Genomic DNA, 23,220 nt, shown 5'->3' on the forward strand with positions numbered 1-23,220 from the left:
CATTTAAAATGTACAATTTTATGGTTTTTGTATATTCACAGAGTTATGCAGATATCACCACAATCTAATTTGGAACTTCCGACTGTCCCCAAAAGAAACCCATACCCATTAGCAGTCAGTATCCATTCTCTCCCCACCCCCAGCCCTAATCTACTTCCTGTCTCTTTAGATTTGCCTATTTTGGATATTTCCTATGATGGAATAACAGAATATTTTATCTTTTGTGACTAGCTTCTTTCACTTAGTGTAAGGTCCTCAAGGTCCATCCATGTTGTAGCATGCATCAGTACTTCATTCCTTTTTGCTGTGAAATAATATTCCGTTGTATGGACATACCACATTTATCTATTCGTTAGTTGATTGACATTAGGACTGTTTCCACTTTCTAGCTATTATAAGTAATGCTGCTGTGAACATCGTGTACAGGTTTTTGTGTAGACACGTTTTCATTTCTCGGGTATATAGATATACGTGTGCAAATATTTTCTCCCTCTTGAAGAAGTCTGTGTCTTCCCTCTTGATTTTCTTGACAGTATCTTTTGGAGAGCAAAATTTTAGAGTTTTCATAAATTTTAATTCATCAATTTTTTTCCTCTATGACTCATTCATCCTTTTTGTATCTTATCTAGGAAATCTTTGCCTAATCGAAGGTCACAAAGAATTTATGTTTTCTTCCAAAAGATTTATACTTTTAGCTCTTATATTTAAGTATGCAATCTATTTTGAAACAATTTCTGTGTCTGGTGTGACATAAGGATCGAGTTCATTTTCCTGCATATGGATATCTATCAGCAGTACATTTTAAAAGATGATCAATTAACCATTGGATTATCTTGGCACCTTTGGCAAAAATCAATTGACTATGAATATGTGGATCTCCTCCTAACTTTTAATTCTGTATTCTTGATCTATATGTCCATTCTTATACAACCCTGTATTGTCCATTCAATACAACCCTGTATTGACTACCGTAGCTTTATAGTATCACTAGAAATCAGGTAGTCTAAGTCCTCCAACTTTATTCTTCTTTTCCAAAATTCTTTTGCTTACTTGAAGTCTTTTGCATCTCCATATAAATGCTGAATAAGCCTGTCAGTTTCTACAAGTATGTGGCTGCAGTTTTCACTGGAATTGTGTTGAATTAATAGATAAATTTGGGGGAGGATAGGGACTTCCCTGGTGGCACAGTGGTTAAGAATCCACCTGCCAATGCAGGGGACACAGGTTTGATCCCTGGTCTGGGAAGATCCCACATGCCGCGGAGCAGCTAAGCCCGTGAGGCACAACTACTGAGCCCGTGTGCCACAACTACTGAAACCCACGTGCCTAGAGCCCTTGCTCCACAACAAGAGAAGCCACAACAATGAGAAGCCCATGCACTACAACGAAGAGTAGCCCCCGCTCGTCGCAACTAGAGAAAGCCCACACACAGCAACGAAGACCCAACAGGCAAAAATAAATAAAATAAACAAATTTTTAAAAAAGTAAAAAAAATAGATAAATTTGGGGAGGATTGGCACAGCAATGACATTGAATCTTCTGATCAATAAGCATGGAATATCTTTTCATTTTCATTGCACCTTTAATTTCTTTCAGCTGTGTTTTGTATTTTTCAGTGCCTGGGTTTTGCCCGTAGTTTGCTAAATTATCCCTAAATATTTCATACATTAAAAAATTAAATTTCCATTTTACCCTTACTATAAGAATATGATAGATTTTTGCATAATGACCTTATATCCTGTAACCTTGCTCTCACCTTTTCTAGTTGCTTTTTTGTAAATTCCTTTTTTTCGACACAGACAACCAACCTGTCTGCAAATAAAAAGTTTTACTTTTTTTTCCCCGATCTGTATGCCTTTCATTTTTCTTGTCATGTTGCACCTCGTGGGACCTCCAGTACAATGCTTAATAAAAGGGTGAGAGCAGATATTATTGCCTTGTTCATAATTTTAGGAGGAAAGCATTTAATTTTTCAAAATTATTAACTATGGGGTTTTTTGCAGGTGCCCTCTATCAGGTTGAGGAAACCCCCTTCTATTCCTAGATTGCCAAGAACGTGTATGACTTGGTGTAGAGTTTAGTCAGATGCTTCTTGTACACTATTAAGATGATACAGTTTTTCTTTTTGCTCTGTAAATATGATGTAAATATGTAAAAACTGTAAATTTTTGGTTTACAAGGTGGTTTTTGAATGCAAAAACAACCTTGCAGTCCTGGGATAAATTCCACTTGGTTGTAATGTACTTTCCTTTTGATAAACTATTCAAAATGATTTCCTAATATCTTGTCAAGGATTTTTTTTTTTTTTTTTGTGGTACGCAGGCCTCTCACTGTTGTGGCCTCTCCCGTTGCGGAGCACAGGCTCTGGACGCGCAGGCTCAGCGGCCATGGCTCACGGGCCCAGCCGCTCTGCGGCATGTGGGATCCTCCTGGACCGGGGCATGAACCCGTGTCCCCTGCATCGGCAGGCGGACTCTCAACCACTGCGCCACCAGGGAAGCCCCATTGTCAAGGATTTTTGCATCTACATCCAGGGAGCTATTAGTGTGTAGTTTTTGTTTCTTGTAATATCATTGTCTGGTTTTCCTATCAGGTTAATGCTGCTGCTTCACAGACTAAGGCAGGAAGTGTTTTCCTCTTTTATTTTCTGGATGAGTTTGTGTAGAATTGGGACAATAACTTCTGTAAATTTTTGGTAGAATTCACCAATGAAGCCATCTGGGCTTGGAGTCTTCTTTGTGGGAAGATTTTTAACTGGAAATTTCTTTGTGGTTGGACTAATCAGGTTATCTGTTTCTCCTTTAGTGAGTTTTGGTATTTTGGACGTGACAGTTTCATCAAAGTTGTCAAATTCACTGGCATAGAGTTCACACTACTTCCTTCTCACCCTTTACCCTGTAGAATCTGCAGGAAGATCTTCTCCCTCATTCTTGGTGACTTGTCTCCTTTTATTCTTTGATCTGTCTGGCTAGAGGTTTATCAATTGTATTAATTTTTTCAAAGAATCAGGTTCTGATTTCATTGATTTACTCAATTGTTTTTGTTTTCTATGCCATTGTCTTCTTTTATTATTGCCTCCTTTCTGCTTGGTTTGGGTTTAATTTTATTCTTTTCCTAATTTCTTAAGGTGGAAGCTTAGATGACTGCACCTTCTATTTTCTAATAAAAGTTTAATGTTATAAGTTTTCTTACATGCACTGCTTTACTGCACACTGCAACTTCTGATGTTGCATTTTCATTTTTACTTAGTTCTTCATAATTTATAACGGTCATATTTTACCTAGAAATGTGTTGTCTAATTTCCAGTAGTTTTGTGGAGGGGGGTGGATTTTCCAGATGTATCTGTTACTGATTTCTAGTTTAATTATTTTGTAGTCAGAGAAAAACCACTTTGTTTGCAATTCTTTTGAATTTGAGGGTTGTTTTATGGCCCATAAGATGGTTTCTCTTCATGAATGTCCCATGTGTTGTTGGGGAAAAATGTGTATTGAGTGGAATGTATTTGTTCACTAGAACAGAGGAATTTATGCTTTTTTTTTAGGTTCAGAAGACAAAGACCATATTGTGGTTGTTCTAATTGATCTTAAGAGATCTGTTCTGAGTTTGCATTTTCACGTTTTCAGGGCTAATTTTAAGTTTGCACACAGATTTGAAAAACCCTTGCCCTTGCTTTTCTTTTTCACCATGTTATAAAATGTATATTGGCCTTGCTGACATTTTCTACTCATGTTACTTAAGGCCAGGATTGAGTTTAAATGTAGATGGTGTAAGCTGCTCTTAAGTGAGATGTGAGGCAGGCTAGTTGAGGGCATGGCTCTTAGAGTTGGGTGGACCCACGTTCCAGTCTTTATTCTGCTACTTAATATGTCTGTGTTCATGGGCACGTGGTCTTTCAATCTTGCAAGGCTTTTGTGAAATCAGCTTTGACAACAGCAGTGAAGCACCTGTGTGCATGGTACAAGTCAGGGACAAATGACACTCTTGCTGTTACGGGGCTTGGGGGAGTAATGGGAAGCATTCGCACGGTTTCATTTTCAGAACCTGTCTGATGAACCTGGATCCCTTTCTTAGCCGTTTACCCGTATGTATCGAGAACTCTGCCTTCTTTGAGCTGCTCCTTAGTGATTATAGCACCAATGTCTCCTAAGAAGGGTTATTTACTCTTATTTTCTAACCCTATACAATGCATTTGTTTATTGGGTAGCTCTTCTCAGTGACGGGAGAAATGAGGCACCATGCTGATAGCGATCACCTAGGAACATGAGGCCGTAAGAAGGGGAGGGTCGTCCCATCAGTTCCTACCAGAGGCCTTGAATGCCTGTGTCATGTACCATTGGGTTAAGCACCAGAAAGACAACACCTAGAAATAAGCTCGCAAATCAGAGGAGAAAGGCGACGGGAAGGGTATAGTTTACAATTTGTCTGCTATGTCGTGTTCCGTAGGGCCTGAGTAAAAAAATTATTAAATTGCTGAAATCACTGAACATACATAGAAGCAAAAGAGTAGTGAAGAAAGACACAGCTGAGCCCTGTTAACGTGCAAATTATATTCTCGTTTGACCAACGTGGCCGCATGCACTTGGGCCGGGCACTCTGCCGGGCGGGTGACCCAGCGGCCGACACGGCCCGTCCTGGTGGGCGGCGTGCGAGCCACAGCATAAGGGCTGAGATGACGAGGCAGGTACAGGGGCTGTGGGAGCCCAGAGGAAAGGCAGCTAACGCAGGCTTCCCGAAGGGTGAGAGGCCACGGGGTCAGCAGTGAGGGGCGAAGGGGTTCAGGAAGAGGAAGCAAGCTCTGGGGAGGCCGTTCGTTAGTTGTCACCTCGGACCTTCCCAGAAACACCCAGCCGCAGGGAAATGCACGATTTAGCGGGGAACGTCTACACCATCCAGTCTCCCCAGACCCAGCCCAAGATAAACCAAGCACAGGATGACGGTATAATACCCCCATGTGTGTTTACAGAGTTTTCCAGAGAAAATCTGGATGATGATTAAAAGAATGACCGCAAGTAAGTCAGGCTTGTTGATGCATTTTATTGTGAGATGGGGGAGTCTGGTAAAAAACTAGAAAATGACCATGGTGTAACAAGGAACTTAAAAATGAAGAGTCAGGTTTGTAACTTACATACATGAATACAGGAACAAATTGGCACAAAATGTTAAACGTTGTTCCCAACACTGTTTACATAAGGTCGCCCTAGCTTGGCTTGTAAGGAACGAGACTTCATGGTTAGACTAATCTCTTCATAAAACCGCAGAGCAGCATGCTGTTAGTCACACAGTGAATTTCAGAATTTAATAGTTTTATAGTAAAAACTGGGTAAAGGTAAAATGACTTGATTGTAGTTGTAAAACTAATACATTCCCATTTAAATTCTGTTCTACAGTCCAAGGCAAGTATAAATGTTAACATAACACTGTTAAATCAAATCTCAATGCAAGAGAACCAGTTGCATCTCTACTTTAAATCTTATCAACTTTCCAAATTTTCATACTAAAATATATTATTGTATTAATACAAACTACAGTATTATACACTACACTGTGTAATAAATAAAGAAATATAAAAATAAGACACATAAATATAAAAGTTTTCTAAAACTAAAAGTACATATGTCAGTTAAGAAGGGTATTAATACTGCCAGGTTTGAAGACATACAGTACAAAAATGTTGCACAGATCTATAAACTAAAAGAAATAAAATAATACTGATAGGTAAGAATCAGCTAATGTTGTTAATAAACTGGGTCCATAATAACTAACATTTGGAAACAATTATGAGCCAAATAACAATGGCAGGTCCATGTTTGAAATGCAAGTACATGGATAAAGCAGATTAGAAAATTTCCCTTTCATTTCTGTAGAGAAATTCTGAAAGTCAATTAACGCAAAATGAATACGGAGGAATTATTAAAGGGCGAAATGTCCCAGTGTTTGGCTTCTCTGACAGAGTCAGTGGTTCTGAGTTTTATTTTAGAATTTCGATACAAGAAACAATCAACAAATGCTAGTTATTGTAGGCCACGCATGAACGGAGGCTGGTCAGAGCCTTGAAAATACTGATAAATGGCACTTAGAGCACACAGGTCTTGCTTAAGGCCAAAGGAGATACAAAGCTTCATATCACATCCTTCATATTTGTTTACCACGTACTCAAACACAATTACGAACACCGATCTCTGCTGTCCTCACCAGTATCAACACTGTTAGTCCCTGCAATCAGAGCTCAACGGCAATCTTTTCAACTCCATTTAAACCACATGAGTAAGAAACTTCAGCTCTTCTATCGGCTGCTTTCTTAAGGCTAACGATACACTTTAAATGAGAATACGCTCTACTATGACAGCTAACTATTAGAAGTTACTACCTTCTAGACTGAATTTAGAAATGGTAGTTAGCACGGTTTGGAACTGCATTATACTTCTCCGTGAAGGGAATTTTGTAGTGCAGAAGTTCTCACATTTTAAAAAACATAATAAAATACTGAAGCGGATTTAGCATATGTTTACCAATAAAAAATTATAAAATTTCTCCCAATTGTACAGCTTAAGAATAAACCAACGTTAAGAGTGATAATTAATACTGATAAAGTGAAACAATGCCAGATGCTTGTCTAAGTAATCAGTTTCCTTTAACCTGTTGCATCTTTGCTTTCTGAGTCATTAAGTTTTCTAATCTGCTTCATGTTACAAACTTGTTCCTAACTTTGAAAAATGCATGAAAAATTACTAGGTCTGAGGTTCAGGCACACCCGGATTTTTTTTTGTGTGTGGTTTTTTTTTTTTTTTGGTATTTTGTATTTTTTTAAATTTTTACTTTACACAGTAGTGAACAGAAATCACAGTATACAGGTTACTGTGTTTCCGTGAAAAGCATGTATAACATAGAACAAACTTCATTACCAATTAGAATTTTCTTTCTTTCTAGAAAAAACGATCAGGCTTCATTTGTTTTCTCTTCAGACACCTGCTCAGCGCCCTGGCTGACTTTGTGTTCTAAGCTGTGGGCTGGGCTTCCAGCTCCTGCGCCCTCCCTCGCACCTTCGGAGTTAGCTCGCCCCTCCCCCTCGCGCCCCTCCCCCTCGCGCCCCTCCCCCTCGCGCCCCTCCCCCCCCTGCGGTCCTCCACTTTCCTTTTCCTCCTGCAGGTCTTCTATCTCCCTCTCCTCCTCCTCCTCCTCCTCCTCCTCCTTGTCACTGTCCTCGTCCTCCTCCCGCGTGGAGCTCTCCCTCTCGTCCGAGTCGCCCTGCGAGGGGGAGGCGCGGGCCCCCGCGTGGTGCGCGGGCGGGCCCGCGGACCCCGGCTCGGGCCCCTCGGCCTCCCTCTTGCAGTAGGAGTAGCGGTGGTTCATGTGCTGGGAATAGGAGCCCGAGTGGGAGAAGCGCTTCCCGCACTTGTCGCACTGGTAGGGCTTCTCCCCGGAATGCAAGCGCGTGTGCTCGATCAGGTGATGCTTGTGTTTAAACGCCTTTTTGCAGATGCCGCACTCGTGAGGTCTTTTACCTGAAAATAAGGGCACAGCTATGAAATAAGATGGCATTAAGCCGACAGGCTTCGGGGCACTTCAGGTTGGAAATGGTTATAAATTTGTTTTTCCAAAACTGCCAGGTTCACGAGCATACACACCTGTGTGTTCGTATTTATGTCTCAACAACGAGCTACTCTTCTGGAATATCTTGTCACACAAATCACAAGCATACATTCCATTTTCTGTCTTCCGCATTTTCTTTTTGGGTGGCGTGGAGTCAGAGTCGTTCTGATCTTCTACATTGGACACTCCTTCGGAGCTAGTGTCTTGCCTTTCATCCTAGAGGAGACGAAGAAGTAGGAAAATTTCCTTTAAAATTACAAGATAAACGAGAGACATAAACAAAAGCACAGATTAAAGAACGACTGTGATTTACACTTTCCACAACTTGACCAAAGCAGGCTCCAAGGGGAGGGCCAGGTGACAGGTGGGGCTGACACAGACAAAAGGGAGGGGCGCTACAGCCACGACCGCAGCAAACCCAGGGCCAGCTGGCGCCGAGAAGAAAGGACACCAAAAAGAAGTAATACAGAACGCAGTACTAACACAGTCCACCTAGTTCCGTATGAATCGTTGATTTATGAGAAACTGGCAGAAAGTTTTAACTTACGAGTTTGCTGAACAATCACAGGTTCGTGACTGCATCACTTACCTTCACTCTTTCATTCTGGGTTTCACTAAGCAAAAATTAAGATTCTGTTTTTTAAAAAAGTGGTCTTTAAATTGTATCTTCCAGAACCTTCGAGTTTTGTGAACTAAACTCCATTGTCTCCCTATCACTCTTCTAAGGAGCAAGATGGAAACAATGTAGGAGGGTGCACATCTCTAAACAAGGACACTCGCTAGACAATGCATCTTCGGAGTTTCGGGTTAGGGATGGGGTTGGGGAGGAAACCTGGGCCTCCTGCCGGTAGAATAATTCTTCAGGGAGCCTGTGGAGGGATTGGGCCCCTAAGATCCTGTGTCTTTTCTGAAGTCTTCCATTCTAAACTCACAAATTTTCTACAAGTTCAAAGGTTTTCCACGTTTCTCACGGCTTTGTGAGGCGGGAGAAGCGCCGACATGTTTCTGGCATTTGCGAGCTGCTAATGGTGCTAAAGGGACTCGATTTTCAACGTTATTTGATCAACGTTATTGGATGATTAACTGAAATGTTTGTGGTTCCCTGTTTATTAGTCAAAGGCATGAAGAGTGTTTTATATACCCAAAATTTAGACTTAGTGAGAAATTTAGCCGTGTGAAAACTTTTTCAAGAGTTGCCACAATTACGGGAAGCCCATTGGTAGCAACAGTTAAGGAGAAAAAAGCAGCAAAACACACTTGAACAGGACACTGTAATTATTTTAGCTGCACCTACTTATAGCAAATATTTGGAAAAAAGATTGAATCAAATGAATACTAGAGATAAATTTAATCAGAAACTGATGGGAAAAAATGGAGAGACACAAGGTCAGTGACATAGAAAAAGCCCGGACAGTGAGACACACACAGTCGCACACATTGGTTCTATCAAAACCGTCATGGATCTGGGGGGAGTTAAAGAGGAAACTGCAAACATAGATTCACAAGTATATTCCCTCATATATCATTACGATTGAACACGATTTAGTTTACAGCTTACAAATCATGAGTAAATTCACTAGATGGATTCTTTATATACTTAATTTTTGTTTGTTTAAAGTTTTTTTTATAAACAGAGGTGTTAACACACAAAAAGGGATATAGCTAAGTTTGCCTGGTGTGAAATGTCTGTGAACAAATTCTCATTTACGAATGATCATAATCGACACAGAACGTTAACGAATTTTGGGATCTGACTAGAAAACAGAAGTCTGATTAGTAAGCATTCCAGGTTTACTTTCCTCTTCTGTCTCTAGTTTCAAACAGTCAATATTTAGCTGAGACTCATCGACCCTTTTCTCAGCAGAATAACAAAACTGCCGTTGAAAAGTACTAAGGCACACATTCATCTATTTCCTTTCAGAAATGACAGCTTAACAAGCTGCTTGGCTCTCTTGGGACTGCTTTTTATTAGAAAAATTCACTGAAAAAAGTCCAACGAGCACTTGACCAGTAGAGGCCGAGGGTGCGGGCATTCTTTACCTGATTTCCGTTGGGCTGGGCCGCCCTCAGGGCTGCTTCCTGGGCCGCCGGGCTGACTGCAGTCGAGTACGTGTAGGCGACCTGGGGGATCAGCAGGGTCTGCTTGTTGGCCGCCAGCGCTCGCAAGCACGGAACGCTGTTCTGGTCGGCGATGGCCACGATCGTGGGTAACTGGGCAGTGACTGTAGGTATAGCAATATTTATGGGGTTGGCACTTGGTGGGATTACATTTACAACTGGTTCTGAGTCTGTGACACAGCTGTCCTTTTGTGGCTCCTTTTTTGCACAAGACAAGTTCAAGGGTTCTTCCTGGACAGAATAAACACTGTTCTGGTAAACACTAGTGATAGTTGACCTTTCCAGTAACTCTCCCTGTTGCTTTGGTAGTGAAAGATCAAGAGGTTCGACCTGTGGCTCTTCCTGTGCCCCTTCTGCCGGGTACGAGTAACCCTGTGCGTTTCCGGAGGAGGAGAGGTTGAGGGGGGATGGGGACGATGCGCTGCTTCTGGAACCGTTGACCGCGGAGCCCACTGGTAGGACGGGGGAGCCGGTTATCTTCAGAGGACTCTGGAGATTCCTCGTGCCGTCCTGGGATTCGTCTGCGTTTGTGGGCTGAGGCTGGTCATCGTTCTTAGCAGGGATGTTGGCTTTGCCTGGCTCGGGAGAAGACGCTTCAGAAGACTGCACTGACGTCTGTCCCGTCTGCATCTTTTCAAACCACTTTTTCACTACATCCGGCGGTAGGTTCACTGAGTCAGCAATTTTTGAGAGCTCTTCCGCACTTGGCTGTGCATTCAGAGCATAATATGCTTTCAGAAGAGACAGGAGGTTCTTTAAAGGTGGCTGGCTGGGAGACAGGCTGCCGTCTCCGGACCCCGAGGGAGCAGAGGCCTCGGGCTTGGCACCTTCTGGCGTGGGGGGCAGATGGGGCTGGGCGGGCTGCTTCAGGTCATAGTGCTTTAGCTCCGGAAGTGCGCTGATGTCCCCTGGACAGTCGTCACACAGGAGGCAAGTGCTGTCGTTCCCTCCTCCTTCAAAGCTTTTGTCCTTCTCAGATTTAACAGTAAGATCTTCTGGTAACTTTTCACTTTTGCAACTGTTGGTGGGGACTGGATTTTCTTTTTTTAAATTCTGAGGAACAACTTGAAGTTGGCTAGGTTGTTCAAGACTGTAGTTAATGATGATTTTGGTGGTTCCATCTTGATCCACCAGAGGAAGACTGATGGCTGAAATAACAGAATGGCCACCTTGCTGGATGGATGAAGCGCTGATTGTTTCTTGTTCTTTGGATGCAAGATTGGCTTGATTATTCTCCAAAACTTGCCTGATTACATTACCATCTACTGCCACTTTAAGTACATTCTGAATATCACTTAAATTGATACTGATGGGGGACACCAACCCCACCGTTGGCAGAACAACGGCTTGCACCACACCCTGAGGAGTACTGGTTGCCTGCAAGGGGCCACCACCACTGAAAACCCCATTCTGTAAAGGGGTTGAACAGTTGATTCCTGAAGCAACCACTATGGGCTTGAACTCATAATCCACAGGCTCCGTTTTGATTTGGTTTACGGAAAGTTGTTCTTGGAAGGGCTTATTCTCTATCTTCTGCCGTATCTGTGGTCGCGTGGGACTGCCCGGTGATGCCGAGAGAGATGGTGAGGGACACTGCGAGGTCTTGAGCCCTGTTCGTGGTCGCCCGTTCACAGGCATCAGGCTGATACATTTCTTACTGCTTATGTGTGAGCTATAGGAACCGGAATGGGAAAAACGTTTCTTGCAGTTTGGGCATTCATATGGCTTCTCTCCTAAACAACAACAAAAAATTACATTCATAAATTTTTACGTATCCACGTTTTTCCTAAAACAAGCAGTATCAATTTCAAAAGAGGTTACCATGTATATTTGTAATATAATTTTATCTAGAATCATCACTTTACGTTCAAAACCTACGTAAATGTCATAAACACTAGTAAAACGTGAGTCTGAACTACGTGCTAACCAATTAAAGAATCTTCTCAGCATATGTGTCCAACATTTCTGCAAACTTTTAAAAGTTCGAATCATTCTCAAATACCAAAAAATTATATCCTACTCTTTCAAGTAATTTTTTTCTTATCCTGTTTCACCAATTTATGTAATTTTCTATACTTTATTCTACTTAACCATCTGTAGGAGAAATTAATATTAGAGGAAAGAAAAGTAAATCTCCCATAAGGCTTAGCATGCATGAACATCTCGCCTTAACTGTGTGAGTCATGAATATCTATCCTTCCCATATCCACAGGTTTCCTTGAAAATATCTTTTTCAATGGGAAGAAAACTTGAAATACAAGGTATTGTTAGAAGCCGTGGCTTATTAAACTGGGATGTATGTACTTCTGGATATATCAGGCAATGTTTTACTGGGTATGAAAAGCATCTTACAGTTTCAATTTTAGCGATAGTGGTTATGGTAATTTAAAACATGTAGATATTAAGACACAGATTCGACTATGTTGCACAAATGCAACGTTTCTGTGAAACGTTAGGAAAAAAACAAAGAAGCTTCCTGCTTACAGAGGCCTCCTTTAAGTTGCTTCCCTAGACCTTCCAGGGTACAAGGCATTTATTCTTCTTGGCCAGTAGGGATACTTGGACAGAAAATTTTGAGAAGCACTGAGCTACATGAAATATTTACATACAGCCTATTTCTTTTTTCCTTTTGCTTTGACTTATAGTTCATCATTTATAATTTAAAGGTTACTGATGCCCATTTTCAGGGAGGTAGCAAACTCCAGGTGTTGTGGGCCGTTTACCTGCACCTGTTACAGTGCAGCTCAGCAGCTCACAGAGATGCTCTTTAAAAATCTTCTTTAGATGAATGAATGGCTAATTATGAAAATTATGAAATGTGACGATGCTGATTATCTACTCAGTAGCAAAATTAAAGCTCTTTATCTCCCCCCCTTTTTTTTGATGTTTATAGCCACTTTATTTTTTTTAATTGATGTATAGTTGATTTGCAATGTTGTGTTAGCTTCTGGTATATTCAGCTTTATTCTTTTTTTGAATTTTTGAAATTTATTTTTTATACAGCAGGTTCTTATTAGGTATCTATTTTATACATACTAGTGTATACATGTCAATCCCAATCTCCCAGTTCATCCCACCCCACCCCCAACACATTCCCCCTTTCTTTTTAATAATTAAAAGGAAAGCAGCAGGAAAGCCAATGTAAGCTCTGCTAGTAATGTAACTTCAATGTTGTAAAGTTTAAAACAAGTGCATTATATTTTCATAGAAATTTATATCTAAGAAATCAGAACTGGAAGGAATCTAATAAGCCCTCTATGTAGCCGCCTTCTCAGTGAAGAGTTCATTTTGTATCATCCTTGACACTGGCTCATCTCTGCTTAACCTCCTTTATTAGAAGGAGTCTCCTGCCGCTGGACAGCTCTGTGGAGGACAGTCTCGTCTGGCTCTGCTGAGGACCGTGGGTCTGGGTTCAGATTCTGGCTCTGTCGCAGGCTGTTCTCTTAACCTTTTTAAGCCTCAGTGTTTTGGTGCATAAATGTAGGTACATCCTCGCTGGACTGTTGTAGCAGTTATGTGAGATTATATAGCAAACCTCAGTGTGCTCTCGAGAAGTGTTAGTGATTCCTTCCAAAGGCGGTGAGACAGAGGCTCAGTACTAAGCCAGAGTCCGCTGCTTGGAGCGCCTACTTCCCTGCACTAGTTTGCTTCTGATGCCACAGAATTGGGTTAACTTTTCTTCCACGAGCCAGACTTCCAAACTGATGAAGAGCTGTCACGTGTATTCTTCAGTTTCCCTTGTGTACGTTGAACATATCCGGGTCTTTCACGCGTTCCTCGTGGGACGTGGTTTTTAGAACCCTTACTCGCTTGTTAACTCACCTCTGGAAATTCTCCAGTTTAATCAGTATCTTTCCAGTGGGAGGCCTGAAATATGATTCATTACTCAAAATGCATCAGATAAAAATTTCCAGTGGGGGTAAAATAAGGGATATGTCCTAGTATCTCTCCTATTTTAACATTCTTAATTATTCGGTGGCATTTTTAGGTGAGCTGCGCTTGTTCTCCTGCTCTCTAGGAAAATAAGCGTATGGAACACAGGCTACTACTGCCTTTACAAACAGGGAGGTAGAAGAGCACAGTGGGTACGGCAGTGGCTTTGGAGACAGGATGCCTGTGTCAGAGCCCCAGCTCTGCCATGTCCCAGCTGAGTGCCTGTGGACAAAGCTAAGCTTGCTGAACCTCCATTTTCTCATCAGTTTAAAAAAAAAAAAAAAAAAAGAGGAAACGGTAGCATCCACCTCACAGGGTTATTGTGAGAACTATATGACTTAATGCATGCAAATAACTAGAGTGTGGCTGTACAGAGTTAAGTGTTCAGTAAGTGCTAGTTATCATTATGCTTATTGGGAATCACCCTGATACTTCACCACTCCTGCAAAGAAAGTCTGCAGGACAGTTATTCTAGAGCCAAAGTCACTACGTTTGTTAGAAAACCTCTTGTTTCTAACTCTGACTTCATAGCTTACGGATGATAGATGAAGCACATCGGCTCGCTTACCAGTCGACCTGGGTCAGTGTCTGTAACCACTCAGCCCTGGAGGTCGTATCAGGAGGGTGGTACTGCGAACACTGACTTGCGTTTAATGGCTGGGTGGGTGTTCGGGTGCACCTGATGGAAAGGTTTTCCAGGCTAAAATGACTGTGAGGCCGTGGAACAAACCCAGGTTACTTGCTGGGAGGATCCCAGCCCAGGTGCAGGGGCTCCTTTGCACCCCCGTGTGTGGTGTGGTGGCCTTCTCACAGCTCAGTTCCCACCCATGTGTGAAGTTCACATGACGCGTGACACACGTCTCTGCATAGGGTTCATTTCATGGGTATCAGAAGAGACCAACTATCCGGGCAATTTTAGGGCATATAATCGAGGACCCTGACCCTCAAGGCCTTATGAAAACTCAGCTGAGAAAAAAAATTACAGAGGATTCCTGAAGGATATGCAGTTCATTCATTACTAGATACTCTAAACAGTGCTTTCAAAACCATCTGTGGTGAAGGGTCATTTGTTTTTTCATTAAAAAAACTTTCCAATCTCCTATGGACCAATATTGTATAAAATACAATGAAATTGTCACAGCACTGTCTTGGTATACTAGTTTCTCAATGTATCTGCGATGACACTGAGTAGCCCTGCTTGAACTCTCCCCTTGGAATAAACCATCCGGGAGCCGTAGACTGGGACGGCATCCATCGGCCACCCTGGGACGATGCTTTTTCTGAATTGCACTTTGGTGAAATATCATTGGCCTCTGTTGAAGAATCTTATTTTAGAGAGAAAACACTATCAAATTCTCTGCTGTATTATTTTAAGGATATTTCTCAGGATATAAATATTTTGTTCTTTATTCTTTTTTAACTTAATTTTTAACATCTTTATTGGAGTATAATTGCTTTGCAATGGTGTGTCAGTTTCTGCTGCATAACAAAGTGAATCAGCTATACGTATACACATATATCCCCATATCCCCTCCGTCTTGCATCTCCCTCCCACCCTCCCTATCCCACCCCTCTAGGTGGTCACAAAGCTCCGATATGATCTCCCTGTGCTATGCGGCTGCTTCCCACTAGCTAGCTATTTTACGTTTGGCAGTGTACATATGTCCATGCCACTCTCTCACTTTGTCCCAGCTTAACCTTACCCCCCCTGTGTCCTCAAGTCCATTCTCTACGTCTGTGTCTTTATTCCTGTCCTGCCCCTAGGTTCTTCATAACCTATTTTTTTTTTGATTCTATATATATGTGTTAGCATATGGTATTTGTTTTTCTCTTTCTGACTTACTTCACTCTGTATGACAGACTCTAGGTCCATCCACCTCACTACCAATAACTCAATTTCGTTTCTTTTTATGGCTGAGTAATGTTCCATTGTATATATGTGCCACATCTTCTTTATCCATTCATCTGTCGACGGACACTTAGGTTGCTTCCATGTCCTTGCTATTGTAAATAGAGCTGCAGTGAGCATTGTGGTACATGACTCTTTCTGAATTATGGTTTTCTCAGGATATATGCCCAGTAGTGGGATTGCTGGGTCGTATGGTAGTTCTATTTTTTAGTTTTTTAAGGAACCTCCATACTGTTCTCCATAGTGGCTGTATCAATTCACATTCCCACCAACAGTGCAAGAGGGTTCCCTTTTCTCCACACCCTCTCCAGCATTTATTGTTTGTAGATTTTTTGATGATGGCCATTCTGACCGGTGTGAGGTGATACCTCATTGTAGTTTTGATTTGCATTTCTCTAATGATTAGTGATGTTGAGCACCCTTCCATGTGTTTGTTGGCAATCTGTATATCTTCTTTGGAGAAATGTCTATTTAGGTCTTCTGCCCATTTTTGGATTGGGTTGTTTGTTTTTCTGATATTGAGCTGCATAAGCTGCTGGTGTATTTTGGAGATTAATCCTTTGTCAGTTGCTTCATTTGCAAATATTTTCTCCTTTCTGAGGGTTGTCTTTTCATCTTGTTTATGGTAACCTTTGCTGTGCAAAAGCTTTGAAGTTTCATTAGGTCCCATTTGTTTGTTTTTGTTTTTATTTCCATTTCTCTAGGAGGTGGGTCAAAAAGGATCTTGCTGTGATTTATGTCATAGAGTGTTCTGCCTATGTTTTCCTCTAAGAGTTTGATAGTTTCTGGCCTTACATTTAGGTCTTTAATCCATTTTGAGTTTATTTTTGTGTATGGTGTTAGGAAGTTTTCTAATTTCATTCTTTTACACGTAGCTGTCCAGGTTTCCCAGCACCATTTATTGAAGAGGCTGTCCTTTCTCCACTGTACATTCCTGACTCCTTTATCAAAGATAAGGTGACCATATGTGCGTGGGTTTTTCTCTGGGCTTCTATCCTGTTCCATTGATCTATCTTTCTGTTTTTGTGCCAGCACCATACTGTCTTGATCACTGTAGCTTTGTAGTATAGTCTGAAGTCCGGGAGCCTGATTCCTCCAGCTCTGTTTTTCGTTCTCAAGATTGCTTTGACTATTTGGGGTCTTTTGTGTTTCCATACAAGTTGTGCAATTCTTTTGTTCTAGTTCTGTGAAAAATGCCATTGGTAGTTTGACAGGGATTGCACTGAACCTGTAGATTGCTTTGGGCAGTATACTCATTTTCAGTGTTGATTCTTCCAATCCAAGAACACGGTATATCTCTCCATCTGTTTGTATCATCTTTAATTTCTTTCATCAGTGTCTTATAGTTTTCTGCATACAGGTCTTTTGTCTCCTTAGGTAGGTTTATTCCTAGGTATTTTATTCTTTTTGTTGCAATGGTAAATGGGAGTGTTTCCTTAATTTCTGTTTCAGAATTTTCATTATTAGTGTGTATATAGGAATGCAAGAGATTTCTGTGCATTAATTTTGTATCCTGCTACTCTACCAAATTCATTGATTAGCTCTAGTAGTCTTCCGGTAGCATCTTTAGGATTCTCTAGTACAGTATCATGTCATCAGCATTACTTCTTCTTTTCCGATTTGGATTCCTGTTCTTTTTCTTCTCTGACTGCTGTGGCTAAAACTTCCAAAACTATGTTGAATAAGAGTGGTGAGAGTGGGCAACCTTGTCTTGTTCCTGATCTTAGTGGAAATGCTTTCAGTTTTTCACCATTGAGAATGATGCTGGCTGTGGGTTTGTCATATATGGCCTTTATTATGCTGAGGTAAGTTCCCTTTATGCCTACTTTTTGGAGGGTTTTTATCATAAATGGGTGTTGAGTTTTGTCAGAATCCTTGCATTCATGGGATAAATCCCACTTGATCATGGTGTATGATCCTTTTAATGTGCTGATGGATTCCGTTTGCTAGTATTTCTTTTTTTTTTTTTTTTTACGGTACGCGGGCCTCTCACTGTTGTGGCCTCTCCCTGTTGTGGCCGCCTCTCCCGTTGCGGAGCACAAGCTCTGGACGTGCAGGCTCAGCGACCATGGCTCATGGGCCCAGCTGCTCTGTGGCAGGTGGGATCTTCCTGGACCGGGGCACGAACCCGTGTCCCCTGCATTGGCAGGTTTACTCTCAACCACTGTGCCACCAGGGAAGCCCTAGCCTTTAAAGTCTATTTTGTCTGATAGGAGAATTGCTACTCCAGCGTTCTTTTATTTCCATTTGCATGGAATATCTTTTTCCATCCCCTCACTTTCAGTCTGTATGTGTCCCTAGGTCTGAAGTGCACCTCTTGCAGACAGCATATGTTTCTGTATCCATTCAGCCAGTCTGTGTTTTGGTTGGAGCATTTAATACATTTACATCTAAGGTAATTATTGATATGTATGTTCCAATTACCATTTTCTTAATTGTTTTGGGTTTGTTATTGTAGGTCTTTTCTTTCTCTTGTGTTTCCTGCCTAGAGAAGTTCCTTCAGCATTTGTTGTAAAGCTGGTTTGGTGGTGCTGAATTCTCTTAGCTTTTGCTTGTCTGTAAAGGTTTTAATTTCTCCGTCCAATCTGAATGAGATACTTGCTGGGTAGAGTAATCTGGTTTTTAGGTTCTTCCCTTTCATCACTGTAAATATGTCCTGCCACTCCCTTCTGGCTTGCAGAGTTTCTGCTCAAAGATCAGCTGTTAACCTTATGGGATTCCCTTCTATGTTATTTGTTGCTTTTCCCTTGCTGCTTTTAATTCTTTGTATTTAATTTTTGATAGTTTGATTAACATGTGTCTTGGTATGTTTCTCTTTGGATTTATCCTGTATGGGACTCTCTGTCCTCTTGGAGTTGATTATTTCCTTTCCCATATTAGGGAAGTTTTCAACTATAATCCCTTCACATATTTTCTCAGTCCCTTTCTTTTTCTCCTCTTCTTCTGGGAGCCCTGTAATTAGAATGTTGGTGTGTTTAATGTTGTCCCAGAGGTCTCTGAGACTGTCCTCAGTTCTTTTCATTCTTTTTTCTTTATTCTGCTCTGTGGTAGTTATTTCCAGTATTTTATCTTCCAGGTCACTTATCCGTTCTTCTGCCTCAGTTATTCTGCTATTGATTCCTTCTAGAGGATTTTTAATTTCATTTATTGTGGTGTACATCATTGTCTGTTTGCTCTTTAGTTCTTCTAGGTCCTTGTTAAATGTTTTTTGTATTTTCTCCATTCTATTTCCAAGATTTTGGATCATCTTTACTATCATCACTCTGAATTCTTTTTCAGGTAGACTGCCTATTTCCTCTTCATTTGTTCAGTGTCGTGGGTTTTTACCTTCTTCATCTGCTGTGTATTTCTGTCTTCTCATTGCCTAAGTTACTGCGTTTGCGGTCTTCTTTTCACAGGCTGCAGGTTCTGTTTTTGGTGTCTGCTCCAAGTGGCTAAGGTTGGTTCAGTGGGTTGTGTAGGCTCCTAGTGGAGGAGACTGGTGCCTGTGTTCTGGTGGGTGAGGCTGGATCTTGTATTTCTGGTCGACAGGACCGTCCGTGTCCAGTGGTGTGTTTTGGGGTGTCTGTGACCTTATTATGATTTTAGGCAGCCTCTTTGCTAATGGGTGGGGTTGTGTTCCTGTCTTGCTAGTTGTTTGGCATGGCCTGTCCAGCACTGGATCTTGCTGGTCACTGAGTTTAGCTGGGTCTTAGCATTGAGACGGAGATCTCTGGGAGAGCTCTCGCCAATTGATATTACATGGGGCCAGGAGGTCTCTAGTGGACCAGTGTCCTGAACTCGGCTCTCCCACCTCAGAGTCTCAGGCCTGACACCCAGCTGGAGCACCAAGACCCTGTCAGCCACACGGCCAGGTATGTGGGGAGAGTCTTGCCTATTGGGAAGTCTGTGGTCTTCTGCCGGCATTCTGTAGGAGTTGTTCCATATGTAGATGTATATCTGATGCATTTGTGGGGAGGAAGGTGATCTCCTCGTCTTACTCCTCCGCCATCTTGAAGGTCCTCCCTGTTCTTTATTCTCAGTGATGCTTCAAGGAACAACTTTCTCTATGGACTTAGTATCAGGAAGGGTTGTGCTTTTTCCAGCAACTGATTCTTTTCACTTACAGTCACTCTGGGTCTTGGTTACTAATTGTAGTTTTCTTACTTCTGAAACCTTAGGGTCTAATTTGTGGTCACTTCTAGCATGTGCAAAGGATTTTATATATTCCTTTTGTTCTCATGTTTACTTCATGCCTGTCTTACTTTCTTAACTTTATTTTTCTTAAATGTTTTTAAAATTTTTGCTGTATTGAAGGTGTACAAGCCTCACAGTAAATAATTTTAAGAATAAGAGACATAAATACATAATGAATGGAGAGCAGAGCACAGTGGAAGTTTTGGTTCTACGATGCGGCCTAAATTTGCCTTATCTTTTAAAGCAGCAGCATACTGTTAGCTTATACAAAGCTCTTCACCATCGAAACTCCTAAAGTTTTTCTGTAGGTACTACAGCTACTAGCTCCCTACTTGATTGAGGTTGATTTTTGAATATCAACGTAGGATTCTGTGATTATTAACTTCTTGTTTCTAGACTTATATTTTAATGTTTGGTGTGATCTGTGCATCCCAACTGCGTATCATCTATAGATCTGATAAGTCCTCTTGTATGACTGCAATAGGACCATATGACATTCACTTTGTAAGTGAATCTTACTTTAGGAAGGGATGCTTCTGAACGCATTCTACAAGGCCAGCATCAGCCTGATACCAAAACCAGACAAAGACACTTTATAAAAATCTACAAACTCATAGAAAAAGAGATCAGATCTGTGATTACCAGAGGCGGGGGGTGGGGGGGACCTGGATGAAGGTGGTCAAAAAAGGTACAAACTTCCAGTTATAAGAAGTTATAAGATAAGTAAGTACTAGGAATGCCATGTATAACATGATAAGTATAATCAACACTGCAGCACGTTGTATATGGAAGCTGAGAGTAAATCCCAAGAGCTCTCATCACAAGGAACGTATTTTTTTCTATAATTTTGCGTCTGTATGAGATTATCACAGTAAGTTTAGTGAACATCCATCATTTCATGATGTACGTAAGTCAGATCACACTGTACACCTTAAACTTATACAGTGCTATATGTCGATTATAAGGCCGGAAGAAAAAAGGACAGTGGTGTAAGAGGAGAAAAGGTCCATTTAATATATATATTAATATATGTTAATATTAATATATATGTATAAAATTGATGAAAACTGTTCAGTGGCACAGGAGCTGAGAAGCTGAGAAACAGGATCCTATTCCAGGCTCTAAAAGACAATCTTTACTTTCCAGACACATTATAATGTGTAAAAATTTTAAACTGTATTTGTATGAGTCTTGGTTTAAGTGGTAACTTTAACATTATTTAGCCCTCAACAACCAATTCAGCACAACGTCTATAAATGCAATTCCAAAATAAAACACAGATATCACCAAGCAGCCCTCATAAGGCCACCCAACTCTACTCTTCTTGCAGGACATTTGTGAAATCTTCACAAAATAAGCGTGTGCAGACACATAATTTCCCACTCATGAGCTAACCACTGTTTTTCATTAAAATTATTTAAGTCTTAAGTAATATATCAGAATTAATCAGGAGACGAACAGAGTTCATAATGCAAATGTGGGATACTTTCTAGGTTTTGAGAGCTTTTGTGGAAACAAGTTTCTAAACAGACATAACATTTTTACCATATAGTAATGTTCATTCTGTACATAAAGCTGCAGACAATGACTAGTGTAGAAGGGAAGGGTGAGAGGAGGGCAGAGCACATTTCCCTCCTCTAAGTCCCCCTTCACGCCTCAGTCCGCGCCCTGCTGTGCTGCCCTCTCCCGCTGACTCCACAGCACCCACTGCCACCTCCTGCCTCGAGTTCCATTTCTACTTCTCTCAGGTAGAGGGTCTTCATCTCCTCCTTTCCTTGTGCACATGGTACCCCGTACCCTTTATCATTCCCTTGTTAACTGTGCAGACATTCACCAGAAAGCTGAAGTGTTTTCAGGTTGTATGTCTGGTTAATGCATGCTATTCTGATGAGGAAATTTGGAGTATGTCCTATTGACTTGCTATACTTTAGTATACTTGCTATACTTTATACTTGCTATACTTGCTATACTTTATACTTGCTATACTTTAGTCAAAGATTAAGATTCCAGTAAAATACCATTTACAAGCAGAAGATTTCTCCAGATTAGTCTTTATCCTAAAAGAAAAGCAGCATTTCTAATCATGTGTGTAGATCGCATGTGATACTAATTTATTACCGTAATTGCTATGAGATTCACCATAGACAAAGAAAACAAATATTTACCACTGTGGATTCTTAAGTGCTCTTTTAGATGGTGTTTGTATTTGAAAGCTTTTCCACATTCAGTGCACTTGAATTTACGATTACCCCCAGACTGCGTCACATGTCTCTGTAAGAAAGAATTGGTGTTTTATTTATAAAGCAAAAAGGCTTTAGAGATAAAGAACATCCAATCTACTAAAAGTAAGGTTTTGGTGATTCTCAAATTTTAACAGTCACAAAAATCTAACACTAGGAATATTACCAAAAGGAGGTTGATCATGGCAACAGAATTTTGACATAAAGGAAAATCTCCACTTCCTAAAGGATCAGAAGTGTGAAGCAGCACAGCATTAGCACAAACACTGCGCACTTCGCTAGGAACTAGAGGCCACGTCGCCTGCAGTCTGATTCACAGATAACGGAGCTGCAGTCGAGCACGTCCGTCGTCTGTCTGTAGCACAGTCACGACGCAGAAGAAAAGGCCGGGCTTTTTCAGCACCGTAGCCTGTCTCTAGTAAGTTTGGTATTTCCACAATGTACCTTAATCTGATGATTTAAAAAGTACTTCCATGTTTTTCAGCCCAATATGGGTGGTTGTACTAGCTTTCTGCCTGGCTTACCAAATCCCCACTTCTGTATACTTCGAATCTATCCTGTACCCTCTATTACTCTTACAGAAGCACCGCTGGAATTGAATTATTCAACCAATTCTGCTCATAGATTTCTAGAGGATTCCTCTCCACCCCTGAACCCAGATTCTACTACTACAGATGCCAGGTTCATAGCCCCTGAGTTTCCAGGCTTCTTCGCCAGTCCCCTCTCAGGAGCCTATGTCCCAGTCGTCCAGTGGGTCCCAACCTCCTGCACATGTACTGCTCTTCGCCTCCTTGCTCTGATTTATACTATGCCTTACTTCCTGGCTCTGCTTTCCCTGAATTCTGACAGTTAAGATTCTACCCATCTGTCAAAGGCTCAAGCTCTGCTTGCTGTGTGCTCTCCCTCACTGGACTCTCCCTTCTTCTGTCCTTCGTACAGGAAGGACAGAGAATGAGCACGTACCATGCTCTACTTCACCCAAACCCCTGGCTTTGAAACCGAACATACGGTGACAACTCCCAAATGTCTCTCGCTCGACGTCTCCCATCCCCTCAATGCCAGGCCCTCACAGCCGGCCGCTCCCTCGATGGTCCCCACTGGGAAGCAACAGGCCACTGTCAACAGGCCTGCGGTGACGCCTGCATTTCTCTCCTGGAAGAGTCGGCCCTCCCCTCGTGTGTCTCTTACCTCTGTGAATAACCCCCTCGTTGATCTGATCATCATTTAAGCCCTGAACTTCGGAGGAATCCCTGA

The 23,220-nt window shown here is 41.5% G+C and overlaps 1 protein-coding gene across 2 annotated transcripts in view; it reads right to left on the bottom strand.

Annotated features, from left to right (window-relative positions):
• Positions 1-5,014: 5,014 nt before the first annotated feature.
• Positions 5,015-23,220, bottom strand: part of ZEB1 (zinc finger E-box binding homeobox 1) — a 194,598-nt gene continuing 176,392 nt past the window's right edge. For both annotated transcript variants that reach the window (XM_027122070.1, XM_027122069.1), the window contains exons 6-9: positions 21,892-21,997; positions 9,631-11,441; positions 7,626-7,806; positions 5,015-7,502 (exon numbers count right to left, since the gene is read on the bottom strand). In XM_027122070.1, the coding sequence (XP_026977871.1) occupies positions 6,937-7,502; positions 7,626-7,806; positions 9,631-11,441; positions 21,892-21,997 (2,664 nt within the window). In that variant the 3' untranslated portion in view covers positions 5,015-6,936. The remainder of the gene's footprint in view (positions 7,503-7,625; positions 7,807-9,630; positions 11,442-21,891; positions 21,998-23,220) is intronic.

Source organism: Aethalodelphis obliquidens, unplaced genomic scaffold (genome assembly GCF_003676395.1).
Source record: "Aethalodelphis obliquidens isolate GAN/ISIS:26980383/991018 unplaced genomic scaffold, ASM367639v1 scaffold23, whole genome shotgun sequence".
Classification (NCBI taxonomy): Eukaryota; Metazoa; Chordata; class Mammalia; order Artiodactyla; family Delphinidae; genus Aethalodelphis; species Aethalodelphis obliquidens.